At 49.1% G+C, this 25,551-nt stretch overlaps 6 protein-coding genes across 6 annotated transcripts; 5 read left to right on the top strand and 1 right to left on the bottom strand.

The window, feature by feature from the left end:
* The first annotated feature begins 20 nt into the window (after window positions 1-20).
* Window positions 21-3,923, top strand: B0J16DRAFT_114133 (Lon protease C-terminal proteolytic domain-containing protein). Its single transcript, XM_046121502.1, has 2 exons — window positions 21-3,540; window positions 3,601-3,923. Exons 1-2 carry the CDS (start codon window positions 331-333, stop codon window positions 3,763-3,765), a joined length of 3,375 nt encoding a protein of 1,124 aa, XP_045985319.1. The 5' UTR covers window positions 21-330; the 3' UTR covers window positions 3,766-3,923.
* A 3,686-nt stretch (window positions 3,924-7,609) lies between these two features.
* On the top strand, window positions 7,610-10,991 carry B0J16DRAFT_113917 (uncharacterized protein). Its single transcript, XM_046121498.1, has 2 exons — window positions 7,610-8,730; window positions 8,779-10,991. The coding sequence occupies exons 1-2, from the start codon at window positions 7,783-7,785 to the stop codon at window positions 10,768-10,770; spliced, it is 2,940 nt and encodes a 979-aa protein (XP_045985318.1). The 5' UTR covers window positions 7,610-7,782; the 3' UTR covers window positions 10,771-10,991.
* Window positions 10,992-14,479: 3,488 nt separating this feature from the next.
* Window positions 14,480-15,975, top strand: B0J16DRAFT_319036 (uncharacterized protein; the record flags this gene model as incomplete). Its single annotated transcript, XM_046125489.1, has 2 exons — window positions 14,480-14,771; window positions 14,840-15,975. 2 exons carry the CDS (start codon window positions 14,480-14,482, stop codon window positions 15,973-15,975), a joined length of 1,428 nt encoding a protein of 475 aa, XP_045985317.1.
* A 1,160-nt stretch (window positions 15,976-17,135) lies between these two features.
* B0J16DRAFT_113926 (WD40-repeat-containing domain protein) lies at window positions 17,136-18,908 on the bottom strand. Its single transcript, XM_046121499.1, has 2 exons — window positions 18,543-18,908; window positions 17,136-18,430 (listed from the first exon to the last, which is right to left on the bottom strand). Exons 1-2 carry the CDS (start codon window positions 18,765-18,767, stop codon window positions 17,324-17,326), a joined length of 1,332 nt encoding a protein of 443 aa, XP_045985316.1. The 5' UTR covers window positions 18,768-18,908; the 3' UTR covers window positions 17,136-17,323.
* Window positions 18,909-19,480: 572 nt separating this feature from the next.
* On the top strand, window positions 19,481-20,812 carry B0J16DRAFT_113896 (cyclin-like protein). The gene is made up of 2 exons (XM_046121497.1): window positions 19,481-19,951; window positions 20,005-20,812. Exons 1-2 carry the CDS (start codon window positions 19,727-19,729, stop codon window positions 20,695-20,697), a joined length of 918 nt encoding a protein of 305 aa, XP_045985315.1. The 5' UTR covers window positions 19,481-19,726; the 3' UTR covers window positions 20,698-20,812.
* Window positions 20,813-22,700: 1,888 nt separating this feature from the next.
* On the top strand, window positions 22,701-23,638 carry B0J16DRAFT_113843 (uncharacterized protein). The gene is made up of 2 exons (XM_046121495.1): window positions 22,701-23,255; window positions 23,314-23,638. The coding sequence occupies exons 1-2, from the start codon at window positions 23,137-23,139 to the stop codon at window positions 23,396-23,398; spliced, it is 204 nt and encodes a 67-aa protein (XP_045985314.1). The 5' UTR covers window positions 22,701-23,136; the 3' UTR covers window positions 23,399-23,638.
* Window positions 23,639-25,551: the final 1,913 nt, after the last annotated feature.

The raw sequence follows: 25,551 nt of genomic DNA, 5'->3' as shown, positions 1-25,551 counted from the left end.
GACTCGAATTTTTGGATGATGTCGTCCAGTCGTTAGTGGAGGTTAGAGGTTAGTCCGACGTCGCCATTAGACCTCCGTTCAGATTATTAAGTCGCCTCCACCAAAACTGCACTGGTGATGCGGACAGTTGCGGCCTACACTAACCCTGTCGATTGCATCTGATAGAGCTTCTCCTCCCATTTTCCTCTCTTTTGTTACACATAATTCCACTTCATTAATTGTTTATTGTACTATCACAAGCTGCCCACCGCGGGGAGCTTCTTATCTCCTCCCCTCCGACCCGAATCCCAGCTCTAGCTCCGTGCATCGCATCATAGCGCATCACCCACCATGATTCCTCGTTCACGCCTCTCAGGGCGCCTCATTCTTGAGCGCTCTCTCGCTCACACATCACGAGCCTCTTCCGAAGCTACCGCCGCTCGATGGACTTCTTCTCCCGCCTACCGCAACCTTCACATCTGCGACCGTCGGCTCCCCGCTATCCAGCCGCGGTTAAACGCTGCAGCTTTCTCAACATCCGCCCGAGTCGCCAAGGAGAAGGACAACAAGGATAAGGGTTTCTTCGAGTCTGCAATTGAGCCTTTGACCGAACCCTTGTCCGAGGAGGAGGCCAAGGCCAACGTCGAGAACAAGCGCAAGGAAGCCGATGGAACGATATTGGCTGAGTCACGGAACCCAGGCCCTGACTCACCAGGATCCGGAAAGAACGACGGCGGCAGTCAATCGCAGGACGGAAAGGCAGGCAGCGCTGCAGGAGGTGCTGGTTCAGGATCTGGTGGCGACAACTCAGGTGGTGATGGAGGTCGCCGTGGCCGTAAGCCTTCCTCCGAGAAGGCCCTCCAGAAGCCCGTAGTTCCTGAGGTCTACCCTCAGGTCCTGGCGATTCCTATTGCTAGAAGACCTCTCTTCCCTGGTTTCTACAAGGCCATTACCATCAAGGACCCCGAGGTGGCGAACGCGATTACCGAGTCGATTAAGCGTGGCCAGCCATATGTAGGAGCTTTCTTGTTCAAGGACGAGAATGAGGACGAGGACGTGATTCGAAACCCCGAAGACGTCTATGATGTTGGTGTTTTCGCTCAAATCACAAGTGCTTTCCCCATTCATGGCCAAGAAGGTGCTTTAACTGCTATCCTCTACCCCCATCGTCGTATCAAGTTGTCCAGTCTGTTGCCGCCCGGCGGCCAAGACGTTGGTAAGAAGGCCGACTCCAAGACTGAATCCAAGACCGAACCTGCACCCGAACCAATCCCTCAGAAGCCCGCCGAAGAGGAGACCTCAACTGAGAAGAAGGGAGATGTTGTCGCCAGCTTTGAGGAGAGTGCTGTTGAGAAGAAGCCTGATCAGGCTGCCGAGAAGTATGAGCCCACATCATTCCTCAAGAGATACCCTGTCAGCTTGGTCAACGTCGAGAACCTCGTCGATGAGCCTTACGACCCCAAGAGCCCTGTTATTCGTGCCGTTACAAATGAGATTGTCAACGTCTTCAAGGAGGTTGCCACAATGAACAACCTGTTCCGAGACCAGATTTCCACCTTCTCCATGAGCCAGTCCACCGGAAACGTCACTTCAGAACCTGCCAAGCTTGCCGATTTTGCTGCTGCCGTGTCTTCGGGTGAGCAAAAGGAGCTCCAAGAAGTCCTTGGGTGCTTGAACGTTGAGGAGCGAATGCAGAAGGCTCTCGTGGTGCTCAAGAAAGAGCTCATGAATGCCCAGCTGCAGTCCAAGATCAGCAAGGATGTGGAGAACAAGATTAGCAAGCGCCAGCGGGAATATTGGCTTATGGAACAGATGAAGGGCATCCGCCGTGAGCTTGGCCTTGAGTCTGATGGCAAGGATAAGCTTGTTGAGAAGTTCAAGGAGAAGGCAAACAGCCTTGCTATGCCTGAAGCGGTACGCAAGGTTTTCGACGAGGAGCTCAACAAGCTCGCTCACCTCGAAACAGCCGCTTCTGAGTTCAACGTGACAAGAAATTATCTGGACTGGCTCACCCAGATTCCCTGGGGCAGAAGGAGTACCGAAAACTTTGCTATTCCTCACGCTGTAAAGATCCTAGATGAGGACCACCACGGCTTGAAGGACGTCAAGGACCGCATTTTGGAGTTCATTGCTGTTGGCAAGCTTCGAGGCACTGTTGAGGGTAAGATCCTCTGCTTTGTCGGACCTCCTGGTGTGGGTAAGACGAGTATCGGAAAATCCATTGCTCGTGCTCTTAACCGAGAATACTACCGATTCAGTGTCGGTGGTCTCACAGATGTTGCTGAGATCAAGGGTCACCGAAGGACCTACGTTGGTGCCCTGCCTGGTCGTATGATTCAGGCTTTGAAGAAGTGCCAGACTGAGAACCCTCTGATTCTGATCGATGAGATCGACAAGATTGGCCGAGGTTACCAGGGTGACCCATCATCTGCTCTGCTTGAACTGCTCGACCCTGAGCAGAACAGCTCTTTCTTGGATCACTACATGGACGTACCTGTCGATCTGTCCAAGGTCCTGTTTGTGTGCACTGCCAACATGACCGACACTATTCCTCGTCCTCTTCTAGACCGAATGGAACTCATCACCCTCTCTGGCTATGTTGCTGATGAGAAGATGGCCATTGCTCAGCGATACCTTGCCCCTGCTGCCAAGGAGACTGCCGGACTTCAGAACGCCGATGTCACTCTGAGTGAGGAGGCAGTCGAGGAACTCATCAAGTCGTACTGCCGTGAGTCCGGTGTGCGAAACCTCAAGAAGCAGATCGAGAAGGTATACCGAAAGTCTGCCCTCAAGATCGTTCAGGAGCTTGGTGAGGAGGTTCTTCCTGAGGAGGAGGCCCTTACCGAGGAAGGCAAGTCTGCTCTTGAGGAGGCTGAGAAGCAGAACAAGTCCGAGGAGGCTACCGCAGAGGGCAAGGAGGGCAAGGAGGCCAGCTCCAACGAGACTGGTGCGACCACAGAGAAGCCTCGCAAGGCTCTTAAGGTTCCCGACTCCGTTCACGTCGTTATTGGCAAGGATAACCTTACTGATTACGTCGGCCCACCTGTCTTCACCTCCGATCGTCTCTACGAGGTCAGCCCTCCTGGTGTTTCCATGGGTCTCGCCTGGACACAACTTGGCGGTGCTGCCATGTACATCGAGTCTATCCTCCAGGCTCCCCTCCGACCATCTACACGACCTCACCTTGAAATTACCGGTAACCTCAAGAACGTCATGAAGGAATCTACCACCATCGCATACTCTTTCGCCAAGTCTTTCATGGTTAAGCAATTCCCTGACAACCACTTCTTCGACAAGGCCAAGATGCATCTCCACGTTCCTGATGGTGCTGTATCCAAGGATGGCCCTTCAGCTGGTATTACTATGACTACTTCGCTCCTCTCTCTTGCTCTTGATGCTCCTGTTGATCCTACTGTTGCCATGACTGGTGAGATTACACTTACCGGAAAGGTGTTGCGCATTGGCGGTCTTCGCGAGAAGACCGTTGCTGCTCGACGTGCTGGCTGCAAGACCGTCATTTTCCCTAAGGACAACATGTCTGACTGGCTAGAGCTCCCTGAGGTATGTTTATTCTCCCTTTATAATCTTCATGAATTTCCTTTTACTAACAACTGCTTCTAGAACATCAAGGAGGGTATTGAGGGTCATCCCGTGGCTTGGTACCCCGAAGTCTTCGACCTTGTCTTCCCCAACATCGACAAGGAGCAGGCCAACAAGTGCAAAATCTGCGAGTGGAAGTCTCAGCAGAAGAAGAGCGACCCCGAATCCGCTGAAGAGGAGGACTAAATCATACACTTCCTCTGTGCAATTGCTGCTTTACACCGGATCAAAAGAGATGGTTCAAGAAAAAGTTGCAGGGCATGATTTGAAAGGCGTTTGGGCATGGGGTGAGAAATTTAGATGAACGATACAAAGACTCCTACTCTTGTTATTTCCAATATGTGGATATTGTACTATTAGAAGCATGCATCAGTGGTTTATTTTAGGGGGCATCAGACAGCGTGTAGTTGACGCCTCCATGTATAATTATACATGTATGAAAGCGACGTCATTCTACTTTACTACTGGAGTTGTTATTTTGTGAGATCAATGTGAACCATCATGTCGCTTCACTGGAGTATCGGGGACAGTTTGTGTCATGCTCCCCACAAGCGTCATCTGTGCATTAGCAATAAAGGCACGTGGATGATGCTGTGTTTGGGAGGTGTAGTTCGAGGCCTGCAATGGGGTTGCAGCTTGAAATGTAGGGTATTCTCAAGGTTACAGCAGGCTAGTTTGAAAGCCACGGCTTTGACGCTGATCCAATGAATTTGAACAGCAGCTACAAACTTTCTTCCGACTTTGAACTGTTATTTTGTTGTCGGATGTCCTGGACTTATACGGAACTAATCCCGTCTTGTGTCTTAATAACCAAGATATGGCTTTTAACTTAGAGATCGGCCTTCAATCATGGCGGTGCGGGATTGGTGGAGCCAGGCACGGCACGAGCCTAGCCAAGTATTTATAGATGTACAACAGAACTGACGGTAACAATTGAATTATGTCGTCAAGTTCAATTTTGAGTCTTTTCTATTGTCATGACTCTCGCCATCATCTCGAGCATCAAGAGAGTCTGAAAATACGACGAAGTCGGCTAGGGTAAGCGATCCGAGACAAATCTGCCGGTACAGGCATCTTTCAAGGGCTAGTTGGCACCACCCAACCGAAGGACTCAAGACGTCTGGAAAGGCCGTTCGTACATACATATGCATATGTACCGGGAGTGTGTCGCGGCCCCATTGCTTGCATGGCGAACCGACAACCTGTCAAGACCAAGTAGCCTCACTCAAGCATGGCTCTAGCAGACCGTTTTGATTGACGCTGCTTTGCTGCACTCATGCCTGACCCCACGCGAGGCTCTTTGGGGATCTTGGCTGGTGGATTAGGCCTCAGTTCGCGTAAAGCTGAAAGCCACTCCAGTCCTTGTGTGACGTGACCAATTCGAGAAAAATTGAGACGAGAGAAAAGAAGACCAGGAATTAGACCAACCAAGTTAATGGGTAAGTTCAGGCATTTCCTTCTCGGGAGAGGTGCTTGAAGGGTGCGCGATTTGGAGATTCTGAAATGGAAGAGAACAAAGTCGTATTGGGCATCCACCAGTTGTATACAATTGGTAACTGTAACGGCTTGCCGGAGTAAGATGCTGCGTATCATATCATAATTGGTGAATTGCAAAGACTCGACGTCTGGCTTCGAACTTTTGCAAGGGCCTGATCGAACTTTGATACGACAATTGCTTTGCTGCGATGCAGGCCACCGTAATGCTTGCTAGCCATACAGTATGCCTTCAAGTTTGCATCTGTAAACATCTTGTGTAATGCATGGTATGCAGTGCCCTGAACGCACTGTTCTTCTCGGCCATTCATGCTTGATTGACAGATGCGACTTTCCAAGCCGAGTCAAAATGGCCATCCATTGTACTCGCCTTGAAATCGGGGCCTAGAACGACGCTCGCAATGGATACCTTCAAGGAGTTGTAAAACAGTTATTGCGGTGTGCGACCGGTCAGCCTCTTCGATATGCCTTCCTGGCAATGATGGCGTATGCATTGGAATATAGTGCGTCTTATCGTGCGAGTCTCAAAGTCAGCAGCGCAAAATGACGCACGTTCATTCATGCGATCTTCGGCACGACACGCATGCACTTACATTTGGGCTGATATCATATTGTGTAGTTCAGAGCAATTCTCGGATGTAATCGTCGGTTAGTTCCTGGGATGGTATGGTTCTGACCCTTGATTACCAATGGTGTGGTTGTGAATTACAGTTCCAGTGTGTGGAGTGAAGCTGTCACCATCTCTATTTTGAGCCGTAAAGTTATTTGTTGGGTGTTGTAGGATGGAAATGCGGTTCAGTTTGGTCCTTGAGAGATTGAAATTCCATGTTTCATCAATGGAGAAGGAGCCTTTGAAATTCGACTTTGTGCTTGTTCCTTCCCTTTACAAGTTGACTTGCCTGCCTTCTACCTTCCTGTTCACACAATCAATTTAGGTAGACAAATATTACCAGCCCAGGCATCATAATAAAGTGCACTTTCATTCTCCATCCGCGTGATACAGACTTGGGATGTTATACCACACCAACTTGGAAAAGAATGGAGCCGTGCACTCTCTCACTCCTTCACATCACCAGAGAAATCGACGCCGGTTATTTCGAGATCCGATCTGTTCGCGACTCAAAAATATTGAAGCCTGACCAAGACACTCACACTCTCCGTGCCTAACCTAACGATGCATCACCGCCTTCCCCTGCGCTGAAGCAAACGCAAACTCGTGTCTAGCGTCGATGAAATGGGACGAGACAAGGGCGTCGAAAGGGGCCAGCTCATCGATGGTTCCCCACCAACGAGCCGTCCATCGTCACCGTATCTCTTTCTCCAAAGGATGATTCTGCAAGCCGCGCCAGGTCTGGCCAGACCACAACTTGTTTGGCATGGAAGACAACGCTCGCCTGGCAGGGTCCTTTGGCTGATTTTGGAGATCGAAAGCCACGGCATGGTGGGATGAATGGTCACTCGTCGCAGAATCCCACGTCCAAAAAGCCATGTACTACGGACACAAATGTCGTTAAGTCAAGCAACGACCCCTGATAGTCCCCGGCAAGTCTGGGGCAAAGTACAACCACAGCCCTGCGCTGACATCTGGGCTTGGGCAGTGGTGGCTTTGAAGTTGGTGAAGTGAGCAGTCGCACACATGGCATGCCATGCCATGCGTCGCAATTCACTGCATCCAGCCCCTTGGTAGGGCGGTCCGGCCAGAGCGTCATCAAGGCACTCGCTGTTGACAAAGGAATCACACGCTGTTACGGATACTGCACTGTACAGCACTCAGGGTAGTGTGGCTCAGGCTCCCAAAAGAGGCCCAAAGCAATCAGGGCAACTAAAACGTCAGAAGCCAGCGCCTCCGCCGCCCGCTCCGCCCCGTGTCGTCCCGTCGCGACTAAGAGCCAACTATCCACTCAGCCCACACACACTCATGTCCAGTCACAGTCCACATCCACCACTATTGCCGCCGCTGGGTGCCCGTTTTAGGCTTTAGACCTCATCGTTACCGTCCATTGAATATCAGCAGGGCGTTCATCGCAACTCCATTTGAACCATCTTCTGCTGCCTCAGGCTTTTTTACTTCATCTTACCCGACAGAGTCTTACTCACTCATCACGATAATTTCTCAATGCTTTAAAGATCCCAGCGCACTGATATTGATTACGTCTCCGGCTTCGCTCCCCGCGACTTTGACTCGACCGCTCATCCAGAAGACCCGCTTCTCACCGACCGTTGCATTATCCCAGCCTCCTCGGGCAGATATACCGACTGCAGCAACGGTTTTTTTGCTTTGCTTTGTTCTGCTTGCTCTTGAATGGGCCAGGTAGAGAACTTTCACACTCTCCTTCTCTAATCGTGAACCCTTCTCTTTCATTGACGACCTGACGGCTTTGTTGGTGTACTTGGTGGTCTTTCACATTGATACTTTTTGCTGGCTGGTATATTTTTTACCGTTGCCATTCTATCTACTTTCTCCATCTGCATGGTAGCTGTTTCCCCATACTTGCTTCAAAGCCTTTTGTTTCTATAACGAGCACACGTTGTGAAACGATACAGCGTTTGTGCATGCGTTACCGAAGACATCGACTTACATTGTACTTCCGCCACTAAGTAACAATCGAATCATTACCTTTTTTACTATACCGGCTTGGCTTAATATCGACAGCAATTGCTAGTTGTGCTTGACCGCAGAAATACGCATACATTCATATTGTCGCCGCCATGGCTCAGGCCGGCGTCATACCGTCCGAGCCATCGCAACCACTTCACACACCAACAGCATTTTCCGGTCCGCAAGGGTTCTTTCGCAAGCTTTTTGGCAGACAGAGTGGGAGCAGTGCTCGGTCAAAACCTGTAGAGCAACCCAAAGACATCCAGCATGAAAACAACTCGACTGACATCGACAAGGACGGGTTGATCCGTCGGATGTCCCGCAGGGTTGTACCAGGATTGCCTCGAGCGCAAACATTCAAGCGGCAAATATCAGAGAGGAGGACTAATCTATCGCCGATCGAACCAACACCAGATGAAAGGCGAGCTGCGTCTATGCGAGCCGTGTCTATGGACAGGCGGTCTAATAGACCAGGAAGTCCATCAGCCTCACAACCCGCAATCAACCCCCGTGTTAGCGCCCCAAGTTTTCTTCAATCCCCCCAGGACGATGTTCCACGATTTGTTCCTTCGATTTCCGTCGATGCTGTTGCAGATGTGCCTTCCCAAAACTCTACCCAAGAGAACTTGCACCGGGATGACGAAGATACACTTGCCGATGAGTGCCCAGTCCAAGACAGTCTCTCTACTGCAGACACCCATTCGATATCAGCATCACAGTATGAAGCTATTATCCACGAAGAACTCGAAAAGACTTGGATTTTGAACCTAAGCATGCACTTCCGTGATCGATCAAGAAGGGAGAAGTTCTTTGTTACCTATCGTGAGCGAGATCACCTTTGGCGACGAGTAACCATCTCCCTGGATTATCGAGATGCGCCTCCCAATTCCTTGGAAATGGACTTGATTCACACACACTATCAACGAGAAAAGAGCGCAAAGATCTACGAGGCCATTCGGGAAAGCTTGCGAGACATTCAGTTCTACGATACTGTTACAAATCTAAAGCTTCAAACTACTGACGGGAGACTGCATGTCCATGTGGTTGAAGACGGAAATGTAGGCACATGACGAAAAACTCGCAAGATTAGGGCTAACAGCTACAAGGAAATCATCCAGTACCCAACTGTTTCTCAGATCAAGCACCTAGGATGCCGTCGAATTCGGGAGAGGGATATTGTTTTCGAATCTCACATGTCAGGATTTGTCTACAAAGTCAATGTCAATGGCCACACACTCATTAAAAAGGAAATCCCGAGCCCTGACACCATAGACGAATTCCTTTACGAGGTTAACGCCCTTAACGCACTGCGATTTTCACGCAATGTCATCCACTTCTACGGCGTCGTAGTGGATGATCATGATGAACACGTGAAGGGCCTCCTTATCAACTACGCAGACCAAGGGGCTCTAATCGATGTCATATATGAGCATTGCAAAGATGGTGATTACAATCTTCCATGGTCAACAAGGGAGAGATGGGCGCGGCAAATCGTGGAGGGGTTGTCAGACATCCATGAATCCGGTTTTGTGCAGGGTGACTTTACTTTGTCGAATATTGTCATAGATGGATATGGGGACGCCAAGATTATCGACATCAACCGAAGAGGATGCCCAGTAGGATGGGAGCCTCCGGAAGCAACACCACTCATCGAGAGCAACCAACGAATTACCATGTATATTGGTGTTAAATCCGATCTTTACCAGTTGGGTATGGTCTTATGGGCTTTGGCAGCACAGGAAGACGAACCGGAAGCACAGGGACGACCATTGATACTCGGCCCTGAAGTGAACATTCCGGACTGGTACCGACAAATGGCTGAAGTCTGTCTGAGTGACGACCCACGCATGCGGCTCCAGGCAGCTGCGTTGTTGGAAATGTTTCCCCAGCCAGGCGAAAGCGAAGGCCGTGGACAACTCAACCCCCCTGAATCAATGGTCGACGAAGGCTACACTTTACAACAGTACCTGGGTGACGGATACCATCCTGACAACCTTCCACAGATCACAACAATTGAGCCATCTAGAGACTGGTCATATGCAAACCAGTCACGCCCAGACACAAGCCCCGACAGGCAGGAACCGTACCGCTATACGCGTGGGCGTTCTCCCCCTAGTCCTCTGCCAAGCAATTGTGACGACTACGATTCACCACGAGAATTATATGATGTTGCTGCGTGGGCGGCGAACAGAAATATTCCTTCGTCATACAGTGATGTGGGACCTGACGGGACACCACTTGATGAAACGCCCATTGCAAACAGAGCTGGACTCTTTGACTCGGATGCACTCACGGCGCCTGATTCGACCATGGAGAAAAGAGAGACACCAGCCACTTCGACAACAACACCCAGTCCGACTCGAGGCGCCGATGTGGCGGACAATCCGCATGGCAAAGTGATTCAGAAAGCTGATGAGGTACCTTTGGCTCGGGGACTGGAGCTGAGCATGGGTAGCGACAAAGGAAACGTGAAAGCCCCGTTTCAAGAGTCGACAACTAGTGTGACGAAAACAGGAAATACCAGCCCAGGGGACAGCGAGACCGTGGTAAGGGATCAGACACAAGACACGAAGAAGGAGACAATGGCAAGAGAAGCCGTACAAAAACATACAAATGTTGTTCCACCAGAAAAAAGAACAGGACTTGTTGAAGGCGAAGAAGTCAAAGTGGCGCGAGCCTCGGACAAGAAACCCCAAAAGAGCTTGGAAGATTTAGCCAAGAACGACGACAGACAAAAGGAAACCCAACTGCCCCGAGAAGGGAACGGACCAGAGAATCATCAGGTGACGTCTGTAGACGAGAAAGACGTCTCTGACAGGAAAGCAGAAACAAAGGCTCAACAAACCACAGAAAAGAGGCAAGGGTCCACAGTACCTGCTGCCCACCAAACTACAACTGATTGTACCAAGACGAAAGAGCTGGATGTTGGAAAAACAGGCAGGACTCCGAAAGGAGATGTGACTGACAACCGCGTCAAAGGCGTTGGATTCTCGAAAAAAGCTGAGGATCTATGTCCGTCGATTCACGATAAGCCGAGTCAAGAAAAGCACGCAAATTACGACAAGTCCACGGGAGTGAAACCTCCACGCGGGCTATAACGATTGTCTACGACACGACATGATGAAGGCCTAGTTTGTTTCCGTTTGCATTGTTTCATATGATAGTATATTGTTCTCGTTTATTAGCGGGTAATGGGTTGGCATTTTGCATGATAGGGCGTAAATATATATATGTTGGCAATTTGTAAAATCTGTTGTATTGGTTTTTGTACTTCTGAAGGTGTATCTATAATGGCAGTTTAATATTTCTTAACTAATTATACTTATAAGAACTTGTGCATAAGGTGACGGTTTCTAGCTTGAATATGAAGATCAGAACACTTTGAACTGCTTATCAGAGCCATGTTGGAGCCAGTCATTCAGAATACTCTGCCTTCAACATGCAAATGACAACACCCTTTTTGATAACGTCGTCAGCAACACATAAAGTGATGACTAAGGTTCGAGAACTAACGTGCGCCACCCACCTCCACGAAGAAATGTTCTGGAAACCCGTCAAGATCTGTCAAGCAAGTATGGATGTCACGTGGATATTAAGGAAGTGACGAAGCAGTTTTCTTTCTGCCTGAGGAACGACTTGAATCGGAGGCAAAATTGAAAGACAAATGTGGAACAACCCAGGCTTGGCGAGTCCCGATCTCTTTTCAGTCTTTCCCCAACAGAAACACAAAAGCTGGGGGAGACGGGAGTGCCAGGGTGCCGGAGATACGTATCACCCCTGCTCGGTCTCGGAACAAAGGGAGGGTAGAGCAGGGTATAGGAATTGGTTCAGAGGAGGAGGAATAGGAATCGACAATTCCATGCTGGGGACGGTAATTGTGTCTATACTGTAGCCGAGGGTCTAGAAACTGAAACCCCAATATCATCGTGTCAGGTAATAGCAAATGGGCCGAGGTATCGTTCGATCTGGGGGTTAGAAAGGTACATAGGATTGGATATGACCACAAGTTCGCTGTAGGGCTGGACAGGGAAGAGTGATGTGTTGAAGAATCCTTTACACTAGCACGAGAATGCGAGATTCAACAATTATCTACGAGAAAGAAGATCATCTGAGGTTCTTGAATGATATCAAAAACTCAAGCACATGGCATGACAATATCGGGACTCGACGGCGTTGCAGTGATGATATCAACAGTAAGGTGAGCCAAGCGATCCTGTATAAAACAACGATTCAGGGTATTGAACCGAGGCATGCACTGTATTAAAGACTGTGCATAACTTGGCTGACTTATCAAGGGCGTTTAGATCTTTGAGATAAGCGTAGGAGCGTCGACGTCAAAACGCAGGAGTCAGTCTCGGCATGCCCGGCGTAGAAACGGTTGCTTGCTTGCTAGGTAGGCCAAGATACAGTACAGCACCAAGTTGGACTGATTTACACGATAACAGCTACATTGGGTACAATTTGCCACTGACTGATAGTCAATGCAACTGAAATTCGTGTCTTTCACCGTTATTTGCTGTGATACAGTGATGTACTACAGTGCAGTACCACAACAATCGCATCGACTTCTTTCACAACTAGACGCTCTGGATAATGGTTGGTGATAAACTTCGTTATCGGGCTCAGAACAGTCATGTCATCCACCAGATCCAAGAGCCCACTGTAGCTTTTCTGGCAAATGGCATCGAGCCTGATTCAAAAAATCAGTGGAGCTGTTGATTTTTTCCAAAGCCTCCCAAGAAAGAAAAAATCGAAGTTCGATTCGATCCAACCACCAACCGCCCAAGCTCTAGGCGGCTCCGGCTTTTCTTGTGGAAGCTCCCCTGCAAGGCACGACCGGCTTCCCTTTGGCGCCTTGCCTCTTGCAGTTTTGCAGGGCTAGATGTGCCACTGCTGGCGACAAAAGTATTCCTTCTCACAATTTGTAAGGGGAAGTACTTTTGACTTGGCAGGGATACCAAAGTTTTGCCTCAAAGGGCATCCAACCGAGCCCCACTTGTGATTGGAGCCGCCAAAAAATTGTTGGGGAAAGGGTGGGTACGGATCTTGAAATGGAAGCAACGAGGAAAAACGTGTTGAGGAAGGCAGGAAGTCGTGTTCGACGTCGACCTACAAGACCCAGGTATCAGTCACAGTCTCATCAAATCCCCAGTCTTGGCTCCTAGTGCGATGATGAATCTGAAATGCCCGAGCAACGAATTGACGAAGCGACGTCGCCCAGCAATTGTCGAATACGCAGCTGCGAAATGGTCAACACAACAAATTACGTCTATCATGGTCTGATATAATGGCATCATTTGAAGACAGGGCGTATGGAAGATCTCGGTATCTATCTTAGATAGCGGGGATAAATCGTATGGTATTGTAATCTGATATGCAGTGGCTGTTAAACGCTGAAGCACTTACAAGCTGAGGACTGCGGATGTCACTGTAGTCGGTGACTTACACAAGACGATACCATGATCAATTGGTATCAGCACTGGATGAGAGATATGCAAGTACTCAAGTACTTTCGATTGCTTTCACTGTCTCGCTTTGCCCGACGATCAAATGTCCTGATGATCGTCAAATTCCCCATGATTTCCGTATTAGTGACTGCCAACAAAACGAACCGAACCCTTGAAACTGTGATATTCATGATACTTCAGTGCTGTCTGAGGCGGGATGGATCGTTACTAGGAAGCTGTCGGAACGGAAAGACGGGACTTGTCCATACCTGCCTTAGACTGGCATTGACGGTCCCGTCGGCTAGGTCGTGATGTGTGAGGTGAGGTGCGGTTGCCTTTTTTTTTTCTCTTCCGCCCGTCCATATCCCCAATGGATTTTTTCCCCTTGTACCTATAGCGACGGTGGGGGTGTGCCACATACCTACGCCATTATTCAACCTTCAATATTCACACTCATGGCAAGGGAAACCTGAATGTCAGCGTACTGGCATATGCTTTGGATCACGAGAACTTACTATTCGCTCTCATTAATCTTCACAAGCCAAGATCTCATTCAATTGAGTCGCCGAGGTTTGTGGAAAGCATATCAGGATTGCATCATGATACCTCCGATAAGATAGGATTGCACCTATCAATCGAACGTCAACAGAATACAAGCCTGCCCCAACCTCAACTCGCACCTTCAGATCAAAACATAGCAGCTTACTGTAGCTGTCATCGCTTCGTCTTGTTGCCTCATTGTCTCCTGATACTGGAGACTATCTTCCCCGAGGGACCTGAAGCTCATTTGCCTCCTTGACTTCAGGGTCGTCGTCGATTCACAAACCCCAGCTCTTTCTGATTGTGCCTCCCCCAACCTTGAATTCGCCGCTGCAACAAGGGTAATCCGTTAAGCGTCTATCAAAGCTCCACTTGGAACCTAGAACTGGACAGTCTCTTCTTTGCCTCCCACTGAAAACTGCAGTGCTGTTCTTTTTTTCCACCGCAGAGACCCCTCCACTGTTCCCTCCACTTGTCTCACGCCTCACACCTCTCGAACCCACCCGATTTCCACCCCCCTCCCCAGTCTCTACCGCTTCCTCATCCTCTTCTTCGCCCAGCTCCGGCGAGGGTCTGATAGTATAAAGCCCTTTTAGAGCCCTCCGCCCCAACCCGAGTTTAATTCCTCATCCTTCAATCCTTAACCCTCTTGTCCTCTTTACCTTTTGTTTAGGATATCGTTTATCCTAAAAAGGTCTTTCTTCCCTTCACCTTTTCGAGTAACCATTAACTTTGGGTGCTCGTGTGTTGGGACTTTCATATTGGAACCGACGACACTTGCCATCGCCAACCCCAACAGCCCATCGGCAACATAATCGATATGGCGACAGCTACTGCTGCGGGCAAGAATGCCTCGCCATTCCCTGATGGCACCAAGGACTATGTCCCTCTTCGAGCCGGCGGCCCCAAGAAGGACATCAACAAGCCTCACATCTCCGACACTCCCATGACTTGGAGCAACTGGCCCCAGCACATCAACTGGCTCAACACAACACTTGTTGTTTTTGTTCCCTTGATGGGCTTCATCTCTGCCTACTGGGTCCCTCTTCAGCTTAAGACTGCTCTCTGGGCTGTCTTCTACTACGTCCACACTGGTCTCGGCATCACTGCTGGTAAGTTAACTCGCTGATGCACTAGCATCAAGCAATAAAGTCAATGATCTCAAACTCACATACTCCAGGTTACCACCGAATGTGGTCTCACTCTGCCTACAAGGGCACCACTCTCCTCAAGATTTACCTTGCTGCTGTCGGCGCCGGTGCCGTCCAGGGCTCTATCCGATGGTGGTCATATGGTCACCGAGTTCACCACCGATACACCGATACCGAGAAGGACCCCTACTCCGTCCGCAAGGGTCTCATGTACTCCCACATGGGATGGATGGTCCTCAAGCAGAACCCTAAGAAGCAGGGTCGAACCGACATTACCGATCTCAACGAGGACGCCGTTGTCGTCTGGCAGCACAAGAACTACATCAAGTGTGTTCTTTTCATGGCTCTTGCTTTCCCCGCTATCGTTGCTGGTCTTGGTTGGGGTGACTGGTGGGGTGGTCTCGTCTATGCTGGTATCCTCCGTGTTTGCTTCGTCCAGCAGGCCACCTTCTGTGTCAATTCTCTTGCCCACTGGCTCGGTGACCAGCCTTTCGATGACCGCAACTCTCCCCGTGACCACGTTATCACCGCTCTTGTCACCCTTGGTGAGGGTTACCACAACTTCCACCACGAGTTCCCTTCGGATTACCGCAACGCTATTGAGTGGTGGCAGTACGACCCTACCAAGTGGAGCATCTGGCTCTGGAAGCAGCTTGGTCTCGCTTACGAGCTGAAGGAGTTCCGTGCCAACGAAATTGAGAAGGGTCGTGTCCAGCAGCTCCAGAAGAAGCTTGACCAGAAGCGTGCTACCCTCGACTGGGGTATTCCTCTTGAGCAGCTTCCCGTTGTCGACTGGGATGACTTTGTTGCTCAGTCCAAGGCTGGAAAGGGTCTCGTCGCTATTGCCGGTGTTATCCACGATGTTACCGACTTCATTAAGGACCACCCTGGTGGCAAGGCCCTCATCAACTCTGCTATCGGAAAGGATGCCACTGCCATCTTCAACGGTGGTGTCTACCTCCACTCCAACGCCGCCCACAACCTTCTGTCTACCATGCGTGTCGGTGTCCTCCGCGGTGGTTGCGAGGTTGAGATCTGGAAGCGCGCTCAGTTCGAGAACAAGGATATCACCTACATGAACGACTCTGCTGGCCAGCGCATCATCCGTGCTGGTTCTCAGGTCACCAAGATGGTTCAGCCCGCTGCCAGCGCCGATGCTGCTTAAGCGGTACAACAACCAACATAACGAAGAAAGGATGAGGGGTAATCGGGAGATATGCGATACCAAGGATATGAGAAGCGTCATGCCATAAGGCATGTCGTTGAAAAGGGTGTGGGTACGGTACAGTCAGCCACCGTCACATGTAAAAGACATGAACGGTTTGCTGTATGACGGCCCCACCCATCCTAACAAGAAGGATAAAAAGCACAAGACGTTTTTTAAACGCAAGATCATAAATTCGACTCATGAATGGCGTTGGGGGGTTTCTTTTCTTTTTTCAAGACTACTTAGCTTGCATAAAATACCAAGAGAGAATGGTCAAAGCAAACAAACGAGTTCATATGGACCAGCAATCGGTTCCGAAAATAGTATGACTACTCGAATATACAACTTTTTGAATATCACCAAATGTCCCATAATTAAACGTGAATTATCTTGTTATCGAACTGCTATGTATCAATCAGACAAAGATGTATGCAGTAACCAGGGTATGCGTGCCGTGCGTGACGACATACATTTTACAAGCTGCCTATCACGTAGCGTATGATGGCTATAATGACCTGGTGCACCTATCATGAAGCTTGGCAAGAGTTGATGATTAACTATACTTCATTGAATGATTCTTTGGTTTGTAGATTGAAACTGAGACGGCTTTACATAATTCCTATACCAATGCATATAAAGCTCACGTACGTTAAAGTTGAAATGGCATTCGAACAGACATATCATATTGTCCACTACGGCATTTCCGAGTTCAATATCGTATTTCAAGCTCCGATCATCTTTAAATGCCAGTCCTATCTACCATTGTCGAACATACAGGGCGTTTGGTATGTTGAAGATAGAGTTGGAAAGCAGACTGAGTCGTTCAAAAGAGGCACATATGAGCATGATGGGGCTCGGCTAATTATTGAGCTTCCCTCAAGACTGCTCAGAAGACCTATTGAGAACGACCGTTGGCGGCGATGTCTTTGACCCGGCTATAGCCACAGACAGACTTTGACCGGACCATCCGTAGCTTTTATGTGATGACAGCACCGGTGACTTGACTAACATATCTGTGCTAGATTTGCTGTACTGTTGTACACAGTATATTATTCGCAGCTGTTGAGTGCAGGTGGAAGCAGAGCATACTTCTCATGATATCTCGAATGGAATCGATCATTAAATCGCTTTTGATGCTGAGCGAAGGCCTGGATATCGCGGTCCCTTAATGGCGTACTTCAGTAGTTGGGCAGCAAAGGGCATTATTCCAGGACGCAGCTTGAAGAATACCGGGATCATCCATGGTCTGTTCTAGCCGATAGGTTTGTTTAAGAAGGTGAGACTACAGCTCTCAATCGCGATAAGCTCATGGAGTAGCCATACGTGCTTTCTGCACCGCCAACTCTGAGCTCTTGGCCCATGCGCCATTGGGCGTCTGGCGATAGCACAGCAGCCGTCCATCATCACCTGTGCTGCCCATGATCTGGCCGTCGTCGTCAAAGCCAACACGCCACACTGGGGTGCGGTGGTTGTCTAGCTTGGATATCTCCTCGAACTTGTGTTTCACCTGACCTGGCTGACCCGACCATTGCCGATCATTATGGGAGCCTGATTTTGCCAGACTTGCGCTGAGACTAGAATTGTGGTGTTGGTGGTAGCTATGCGAGGGCTGAAGTTGGGGAGTCGTCGCTTGCTTCTCTGTTGGTGTTGCTGTCCCGTTGGTCCTCGTTTGAGGCGTAGAGTCTCTTGTTGATTGGTGAGGGGCAGATCGTAGAAGATCAGCTGCGGACCAGGACTTCCCATCGTCGTCTGAGTAAGGTGTCTCGATGCGGAAGACACGTGCATAGCCGTCTTGACAAGCTGTCGCAATAACATCGTAACCTCTAATATTTCCTGATGCCCACGCTACATCCCGAACCAACCCTCGATGGCCAGGCAATTCGACGGCAAGATAGAATTCCTTTTGCGTTTGCTGAACACCCATGGATGATGCCACGACATCCCGCGATCGGTATACCTTGACAGTATCCATCGCGGCGACTACAAGGCCGAGAGAGTCTGAAGGTACGCCTGCTCGCAGAACTGTATAGCAGGGCTCCGGGTTTGGGTCAAAACGAACGCGGAACGCCAGCTCCTCTCCTCGATTTGGCTTTGGCGCAACGCTAAACTCGTCGATAGATGCATATTCGGAAAGATTCTCAGGCTGATCATTCTCATATACCGTTAAACGACCATCAGTCGCAAGAAGAGCAAGGTATGTATGCCGCGTCTCTTCATTATGCTTCATTGAGAAAGATCGGTAAGGAGCTTTGTTAGATCGCGTGTCAAACGCAGGCTTTCCGCTACCAGCACGCCCAGTACAAAATCTTCGACCAGGCGCAGCGGAAGGATCCTCAGCCCAGAGTCGAAACCAGCCCTCAATACCGAGGGAGGCAATCAAGTTGGGATACACAGTCGCAGGAAGCCATTGAATCTGGAAATTAAGGAAATAAAAAGTCAGCATGCATGTGCGACAGAATGACACATAGAACAAAAGAAAGAAGACTTGGAGACAAGGGTACTGGTGGGAAAGGGGGCTGCGTTACCTCTAGAATCTCTCCGCCATGCGCAGTCCAGGTATCGCAAAGACGCCATGTGCCATCCTTGTGGCGATTGAAGACACGAATCTTGCCATCTACAGAGCCAGTTGCGCAGCGATCACCATAAGTGTTGAAAGCGACGGCCTGGACGAGATCTTTATGGCCGTGCTGAAGGTTGAGGTCGAATGCAGGTGTTTCCTCGCCTGGTGAGGGGGGAATAGAGACGCTCATTGTGTGAGGAACGCTGGGACTTGGGGTCTATGGCGTTGGATGGAAGTGGTTAATAACTATTTATGCTGTGCCTCGTACTATAGGCAAAGTAGGGTCCGATATCGTCGTCCAGTGTCAGGTGTTGAGGTCGGTGGTGTTGTGTTGTGATGTTGACAAAGCTCCACAGCGGCTCTTGAGTTGAAGCTCAGCTCGGTACGTACCGAAGCTGTCCTGTCCTGTCAAAATGCAGGCTCCCCGCGTGCCTGGTCTAAGAGGGACTGCCCAATCAATATGAAGCATTCAAAATGTTGACAACCATGATGAGATATGGAATGGCATGATGGAAGATGGTAAAGAGTTTCTTCCAATGAACAGACATTAGATAATTTATATTGCTTTTGTTGATGATTTCAATGACTTTTCCTGTTATCTTATACGCGATAGTTCGATAATGAGGTTTGATAGATGATGGAAGCTGTATATGGATGAAGCTGTTCCGACAAACAAGGTCACTAACTGCATCATTCTGAATAAAATCATCTCTAGGTAGGTTCTTCGTTAAGTGCCCCCGTGAAAGAAGGATCATGGGAGAAGTCATGATGACTGACAATGCCTTCACATTGAACACAATATTGCATAATTCAACCTCATGATGACAAAGAGGAAACTTGTAGCTGAGGATATGATAATTTAGTGATACCAACTGAATAATCGTCTACATCGATTAGAATTTACCCTTAAGTCAACAAAGTCCATGTTGAAGGAGCTATCATGAGGACTCCTGTAGGTAGCTCCTGCCTGCAGGGATTAATGCTGAATCGCTCCACACTGATTTGTCCCAGTAGCGGCCCCACAGGTATTGTTAGGGAAGGGACTGTAGAGCTTCTCAGCCTCGCTAAACTTGAACAGAAACCTTCATTCCTTCTTCATAACATCGCGCTCTTCGACCAACTTGTGATTCACCAGTTGGATAAAACATCATGACTCATCTTTTGAATCCTCTCGCAACAGCATCTCAGCTATATCACAAATCATCTTTCTCATCTCTGCCGCAAGATCTCCAAGACTCAATCTTTATTACTTCGCAATGCCTCACACAAGCTGCTGGTCAGCTCCTAGAGCTCCCTCAGTCAGTTACGGCGCAGGCCAACGTTATCCTCGCGCGTTACTGGCTTGTAGATTCTCCAATGGCCAATGAGTTCAGTGTAAGTTTTCGACCTCCCCCGGACTTTCTCAGATTACTGACTCGTGTCTCAAGGATACATCCGCTGCTGCTCTTTATCTGGTTGCTAAGATGGGACCTCAACCCCGGTCCTCACGCGACATATCTAATGTTTACGCTTACCTTTTATCCGAGAACTCGGCCTTCTTGAATATCCAGAGTGCTCCCAAGAATGACCCCAGATCTTATTACGTGCCAGAGGCCGACTACCACGGCTTTCAAACCCGTATCCTTGCCATTGAAGCTCGGATTCTCTACACGCTCGCATTTGACACCCATGTTGCATTGCCTCACGCGCTGGCCATCACTTATCTGCAGACACTGGACTTCCTCGCCCAGCCCAAGTCCATCATGTCTCTGCGTACGATCCAATATCTAAACACAGCTCTCCTCTCCCCTCAGATGCTGTATCTCACCCATCAGCCCCACGCGTTGGCTACTGCTGCCATTTATAACGCTGCCCGAGATGTAGGCGCCAAGATGCCAGAATGCGAATGGTGGGAAGTTTTCGACGTTGAACGGGAAGAGCTCGGGTTTCTTGTCGTGGGAATGCGAAGCGTGGAAAACTATCTGCGCAAGTTCAAGGAGGAGATGCCTGATCTGAGCGCGGGCATGCTTACGCGAAGATCAATAGACATGGAATTGCAGAAGAGGGGTGTGGGAAGTGGGAACGGCACTGCTGTGATCGACGAGGAGCAGCAACTCATGGACATGATGGATACCAAGTGATTCTATGCTTTCATCCGACGGGATCGTTGCTCGGTATTGCATTCGGCCCTGCTGCAGAAGAACAGCTGGAGGCGCCACCGTTTCGCATGTTGCATGTCAGCCAAGACATGTCCAATGAGCTGATGGGATCCTGTTGTGGCTCTGCATCCAAGGTCGAACTTGAGAACATCAGGCCATTATTTCGATATACAACGTTGATAACCAGCCCGGATCAACGGCAGTGACAGACGCTACCCAAGCCTATGGACTGATACTACCGAGTTATCGATGTGCGGTATATTCAACCCTCGAGATAGTTCTTTACAGGGAATTTGCAGAGTCTGGAACCCGCCATAAGCTGATGAAAGCTGCAATATGAAACGACCAAAGGAGGAAACAAATGCAAAGACACAGCAGCACACGGCGCGCTTGTGAAGAGATGAAGTCTTGAGAAATCCCGGACATAAATCATGCATCGATGTGCATGCACGACGCTCGTTGCCGGCTCTCCGGTTATCAGTGTGTGCAATTACCAACCCTTGTGATTAAGCAGACTACATGCAGGGCAATCAAGTTGAGATGAGATTAGGGTGGAACAATGGCCTTGTCTCTGCATCTGCGACCCGTTTTCTCTGAATACCCATGTGACACTTTCACTTTTACGTTTCACCTTACGATGCACAATATTGAAGCGCCAGAAGCGGTTATCTAAGAGACGACCTCATAGTCAAAGTCAAAGGTCAAAATTTCAATCAAACTTGCATACCTAGCCAAGCCAGGGCTGTCAGGACCAAGCTTTTTCCGACCCAGCCAAAGGTATTAGTGACATGCGGTGAAGAAAGGGCTAGGCTGGGGGTCAGAGGCTGACCCCCAATCAGCCTTGAGGGCATCGTGGAGTTGAATGCGGGGATAAAGAGCTAAGGCGCTAACCCACGCTGGCGTCTGTTGAGATTTGTCCTCAACGTTACAACAAAGTATCATGAGAGTCGACTATGATGTAATTAATTGCTGTCTGGAAGTAAGGCGCAAAGAGCTGGGGTAAGAGACCCATATCAGCCTTGGATATCTGAATCAGGGTTGCTCAAGTGACAGATGTGCTGTACAGTATATCGAGCACAGGTACTGACTGGTTTGGAGATCATCTCAAGCCGATCATCGCTTCATGTCGGAGACTCAGATACTGCAGAAATAATCACGGAAGAGCCTCTTAGTCCAACAGTTTGTGGCGTCCCGGCGGTAACACCGATATCAAGAAGGACCAACTGGATTCGACATAGCGCTGAAAAGCTTATCTTTACCCTCCGGAGAAGCTTGCTAGTCCTTGAAGCTTGGATGCTCGAAAATTCTCTCTCGATATCTAACTACCTATTTGGGTTCAAGGCAAAGCCGGGCAAGACGGAGAGCGATGATATCCGCCACACGACCAATGGTAGGACATCTCAAAAATGTTGCGCATGTTCCCATTGGATCGAGGACCGATCGACAAGGTCAGTCGCGGCTTTTTTGTCTTCTGGCACGAAATCTTGGGGCGGACGAATGATTGGACAGCCGGATCCAAAACTGGAAATGCGAGGAAGCTCCAGTTAGTTTTCTAGAACACACCCTCTTCCGTCTTAGCCGGGAGTTTTGCCTTCACTTTTTCTTGTGGGTTGACAAGAAATCCATGGCCATTGAACACACAGCTTAAGCTTGTTCAAGGTGGTGACCAGATATACCCCAGCTTCGAAAGAAGTAGATGCAGATGACAATAGCTCGTGACCGAATCGAACTGTTACAGTTCCACGATCAGGGCTTCGCCGGGAACTGTCTGTTAACTGCCCTGACTGTACCCCCACTGGGGGAAGCAGAAAACCTGAGACCCTAGACGCAGGGTGTAAGAAATAAAGAAACGGATACACCGGGCTACATCGCGTTGATGGGCTGGAGGCATAAGAGACGAAATGATTTGGTCACTTTATGCTAGCTTAGACTGGCAGTTAGGCTACTTTATTATGGTAGCCTAAGCCTTAGAGGACAATTCTTCTGTTACCCACCTGATGGGATCGAATTATTTCGTCTCTTAGGCTCCCAGAGTCCAGTTTTCTGGGGCCCCATCTAACGCTGGTACGTACATTACGGAGACGACGGAGACAGGGATGCGCTAGACATCGTGTTGCCGGCTTTGGTACACCTTCACATCGTGGGGCAAGCTGAGGGTGTTGCACAGTGACTTGTTGCTCCTGATCCCCTAGTCTAGGTCCAGGTCCTGCAAAGAAAATGGCTCACTTTGTTTAGTTTCGTGGACCTTGAACAGGTGCATCCTCGCCGAAATGACGAGATACGTATCCTCAGTCGCGAAAGGTATATTAGGACTCGCCGTCCTCTATCCTTAAGCCTTCCTTCCTCATCTCGTTCTATCCATCTTGTTCATTCATCTCTTCCTCTACCAAGTTTCCCACTTACACACAAACTCTCTTCAAAATGCCTGAGACCACCACTCCCCAAGTCCCCGCCGCCTTCGGCGACAACAAGGGCATCAAGTTCACCTTCAAGACTGGAAACGCCCGCTACCAGTGTGTCCTCCAGGACCGCTCTGCTTAGTATGTAGCTTCTCGAATCCCCAGACTCTTCAGACCAGAGTGCTAACCAGCTATCCAGTGAGCGCACCAAGGCTACCCGCCAGAACTCTTCCGACTCTGTCTCTTCCACCGACTCTACCCAGACTGAGAAGTCTTCTCACTAAATGTGCATTGGGAAATAAGGGATATGGCACATTGATCAAACCCTCAATTAAGCCTGAGTATATCGAGCTTCGAAGGGAACAATGGTGACCAAACGCAAACAAAATGGGGGGAGTTTATTATACCACAATTATCTGGCATTAGCGACGGTTTTACAGGGACATTTGGCGTCCCAATGAATCAAAACAATCTTTTTTACTGTTACCATTTCTGAATCTACTGTCTATGTCTCAATGTGCATTGCATGCTAACATTCATTCAAGCCAGCATTTTGCCATATGAACAGCGGGTAATTGCTCAACATCAGGAGCAATTCTCCAAGTCTGGGCGCGGAGGCGTTGCACCCAGTTAGAACAACCAGATGACAAACTGACATTCAAGTGGATTTGCCTGTTCCTGTTCTATCGGCTGCAAGACCCCGAATGCCAAGTTTTTTGTTGCTCAATGCTCACCATGGAGAAAAAACACTGGGGACGTATCCATGGATCGTATCTCCCTCGGTGTCTCGCCTTTTCACCTGGATGGATCCCTTTCACCTTCTCCACCCCCTTTGCCTCTGGATCAAATGTCCGGATTTCCCTTTTATCCACAGCGGAATTCGAGATCGGTAGTCGGTGATTTGGAGTTCCGGCGGTTGTGGCAATTGAGACCGGAGCAATTGAGCGACCTCCGTCAGATTCGAGTGCATCGCATTGTATTGAAAGACCCGGTCGGGCCGGTCGATTATTATTGGGTGTGCTGACAATGAGATTGTGGTTGATACCTTCGGATTTATATCCATTACATTTGTCTCACATATGCTGGGAGATCCATGGATATTTACAGTCAGTTGCAGACCGACTATTGCTTCCAAAGTACTCGATTGAGAAACATCAAAGACTTGCACTTTGGCATGACTGATGTCAAAAGTCGTACGCCATGTACGACAATATCCCGCCAGGCGTCGTCATATCGTGCCTGGCTAACAAGCCTGACGGGTAAACCATGTAGGCTGACTCGAGCAAAGACGATATCGGTGCCGCGCCATCAATTGATCCCATCATACGTACTCTTCGTCGCACGATAACGCCAGCTACGAATACAATGACGTCTCTCGAGTAGAGTTTCAGGGGCTTACTGTACTGGACAGCGCTTATTGCAATTTGAGTTTCTGATGATTGTGACAGAAAGGGTAAGATTCCTCGAATGTTGTTTTGGTCAAATGCTTGGCTGTGAGTTACTGGGCAGTAAGTAGACTTTGGTTTGTGCATATCACACATCACATCGTCCACGTCACGCGCTCATCTTGTCCATCCGCAAGCGGAGGCGGAGGATTTGCTACGCTAACAATTGATTGAAGATGAATTGCGTAGAGTAGATCAGACAGAAAACAACACGATATCATTTAATTGATACAAATCCTCAGTCAGAATAACTGCATTCTCATGTCTTGTACATACTTCACTGCACACGAAATAAACACCAGCACAGCCCGATTAAGGTACATCATGTAAGGTGTAGGTAAGAAGTGTATGTATGTACGAATAAGTTAGCCCGAGTCTGAGTCTGAGTCGTAATCGTAGTTGATATTTGACTTGGGCTGAGCTGAGCTTGTTTAAATCTTCTTGGTCCCTCCTTCTTACTTTTTATTTATTTCCTTTTCTTATTCTGGCTTCCTTCTTTCGCTCTCAATCACTCTCATTGCCTGTGTTCTGCTGTTGGATCTGCAACAACATACCAACAGTACGTACTTCGTTCATCTGTACGACGTGCTCAATCGTTTCTATACGTGTTTGAGGGTGTCCAAGGCAGTGGGCGCTTGGAGATAGCGATGCCTCACCCTCTGGCGGCTGCAGGTATGTAATATTTGTATCTCTGTCTCTGTCTTTATTGTTTGTTCCTCCTTCAGCCAAAAAGAAATAAAGTCGTCGTCATGTCATGGGCAAGTCCAGCCCAGTTCAGCTCCTGCCCATGCCATGTGCTGCTCTTTATGGATTACCCCGCGTCCGTGGCTTCCACTTGCGAATCACAGCGCACGTCTGCCTGAGAGAAGTCGCCTGAGCCACAGTCCCGAGGCTGCCTCTTCCAGTTGTGGCAAAATGCCTTAGACCTGGGCTGTCAGGACTACGCAAGCTCAAACTTCCCCTTGAATTTGCCCCCAAATTCCAGCAATTTA

The sequence above is a fragment of the Fusarium flagelliforme genome (assembly GCF_020744385.1).
Source record: "Fusarium flagelliforme strain FIESC 12 MPI-CAGE-AA-0113 chromosome Unknown B0J16scaffold_3, whole genome shotgun sequence".
In the NCBI taxonomy this organism is placed as follows: Eukaryota; Fungi; Ascomycota; class Sordariomycetes; order Hypocreales; family Nectriaceae; genus Fusarium; species Fusarium flagelliforme.
The sequence above is the reverse complement of the archived record's forward strand: the minus strand, read 5'-3'. Positions and strand labels throughout refer to the sequence as shown.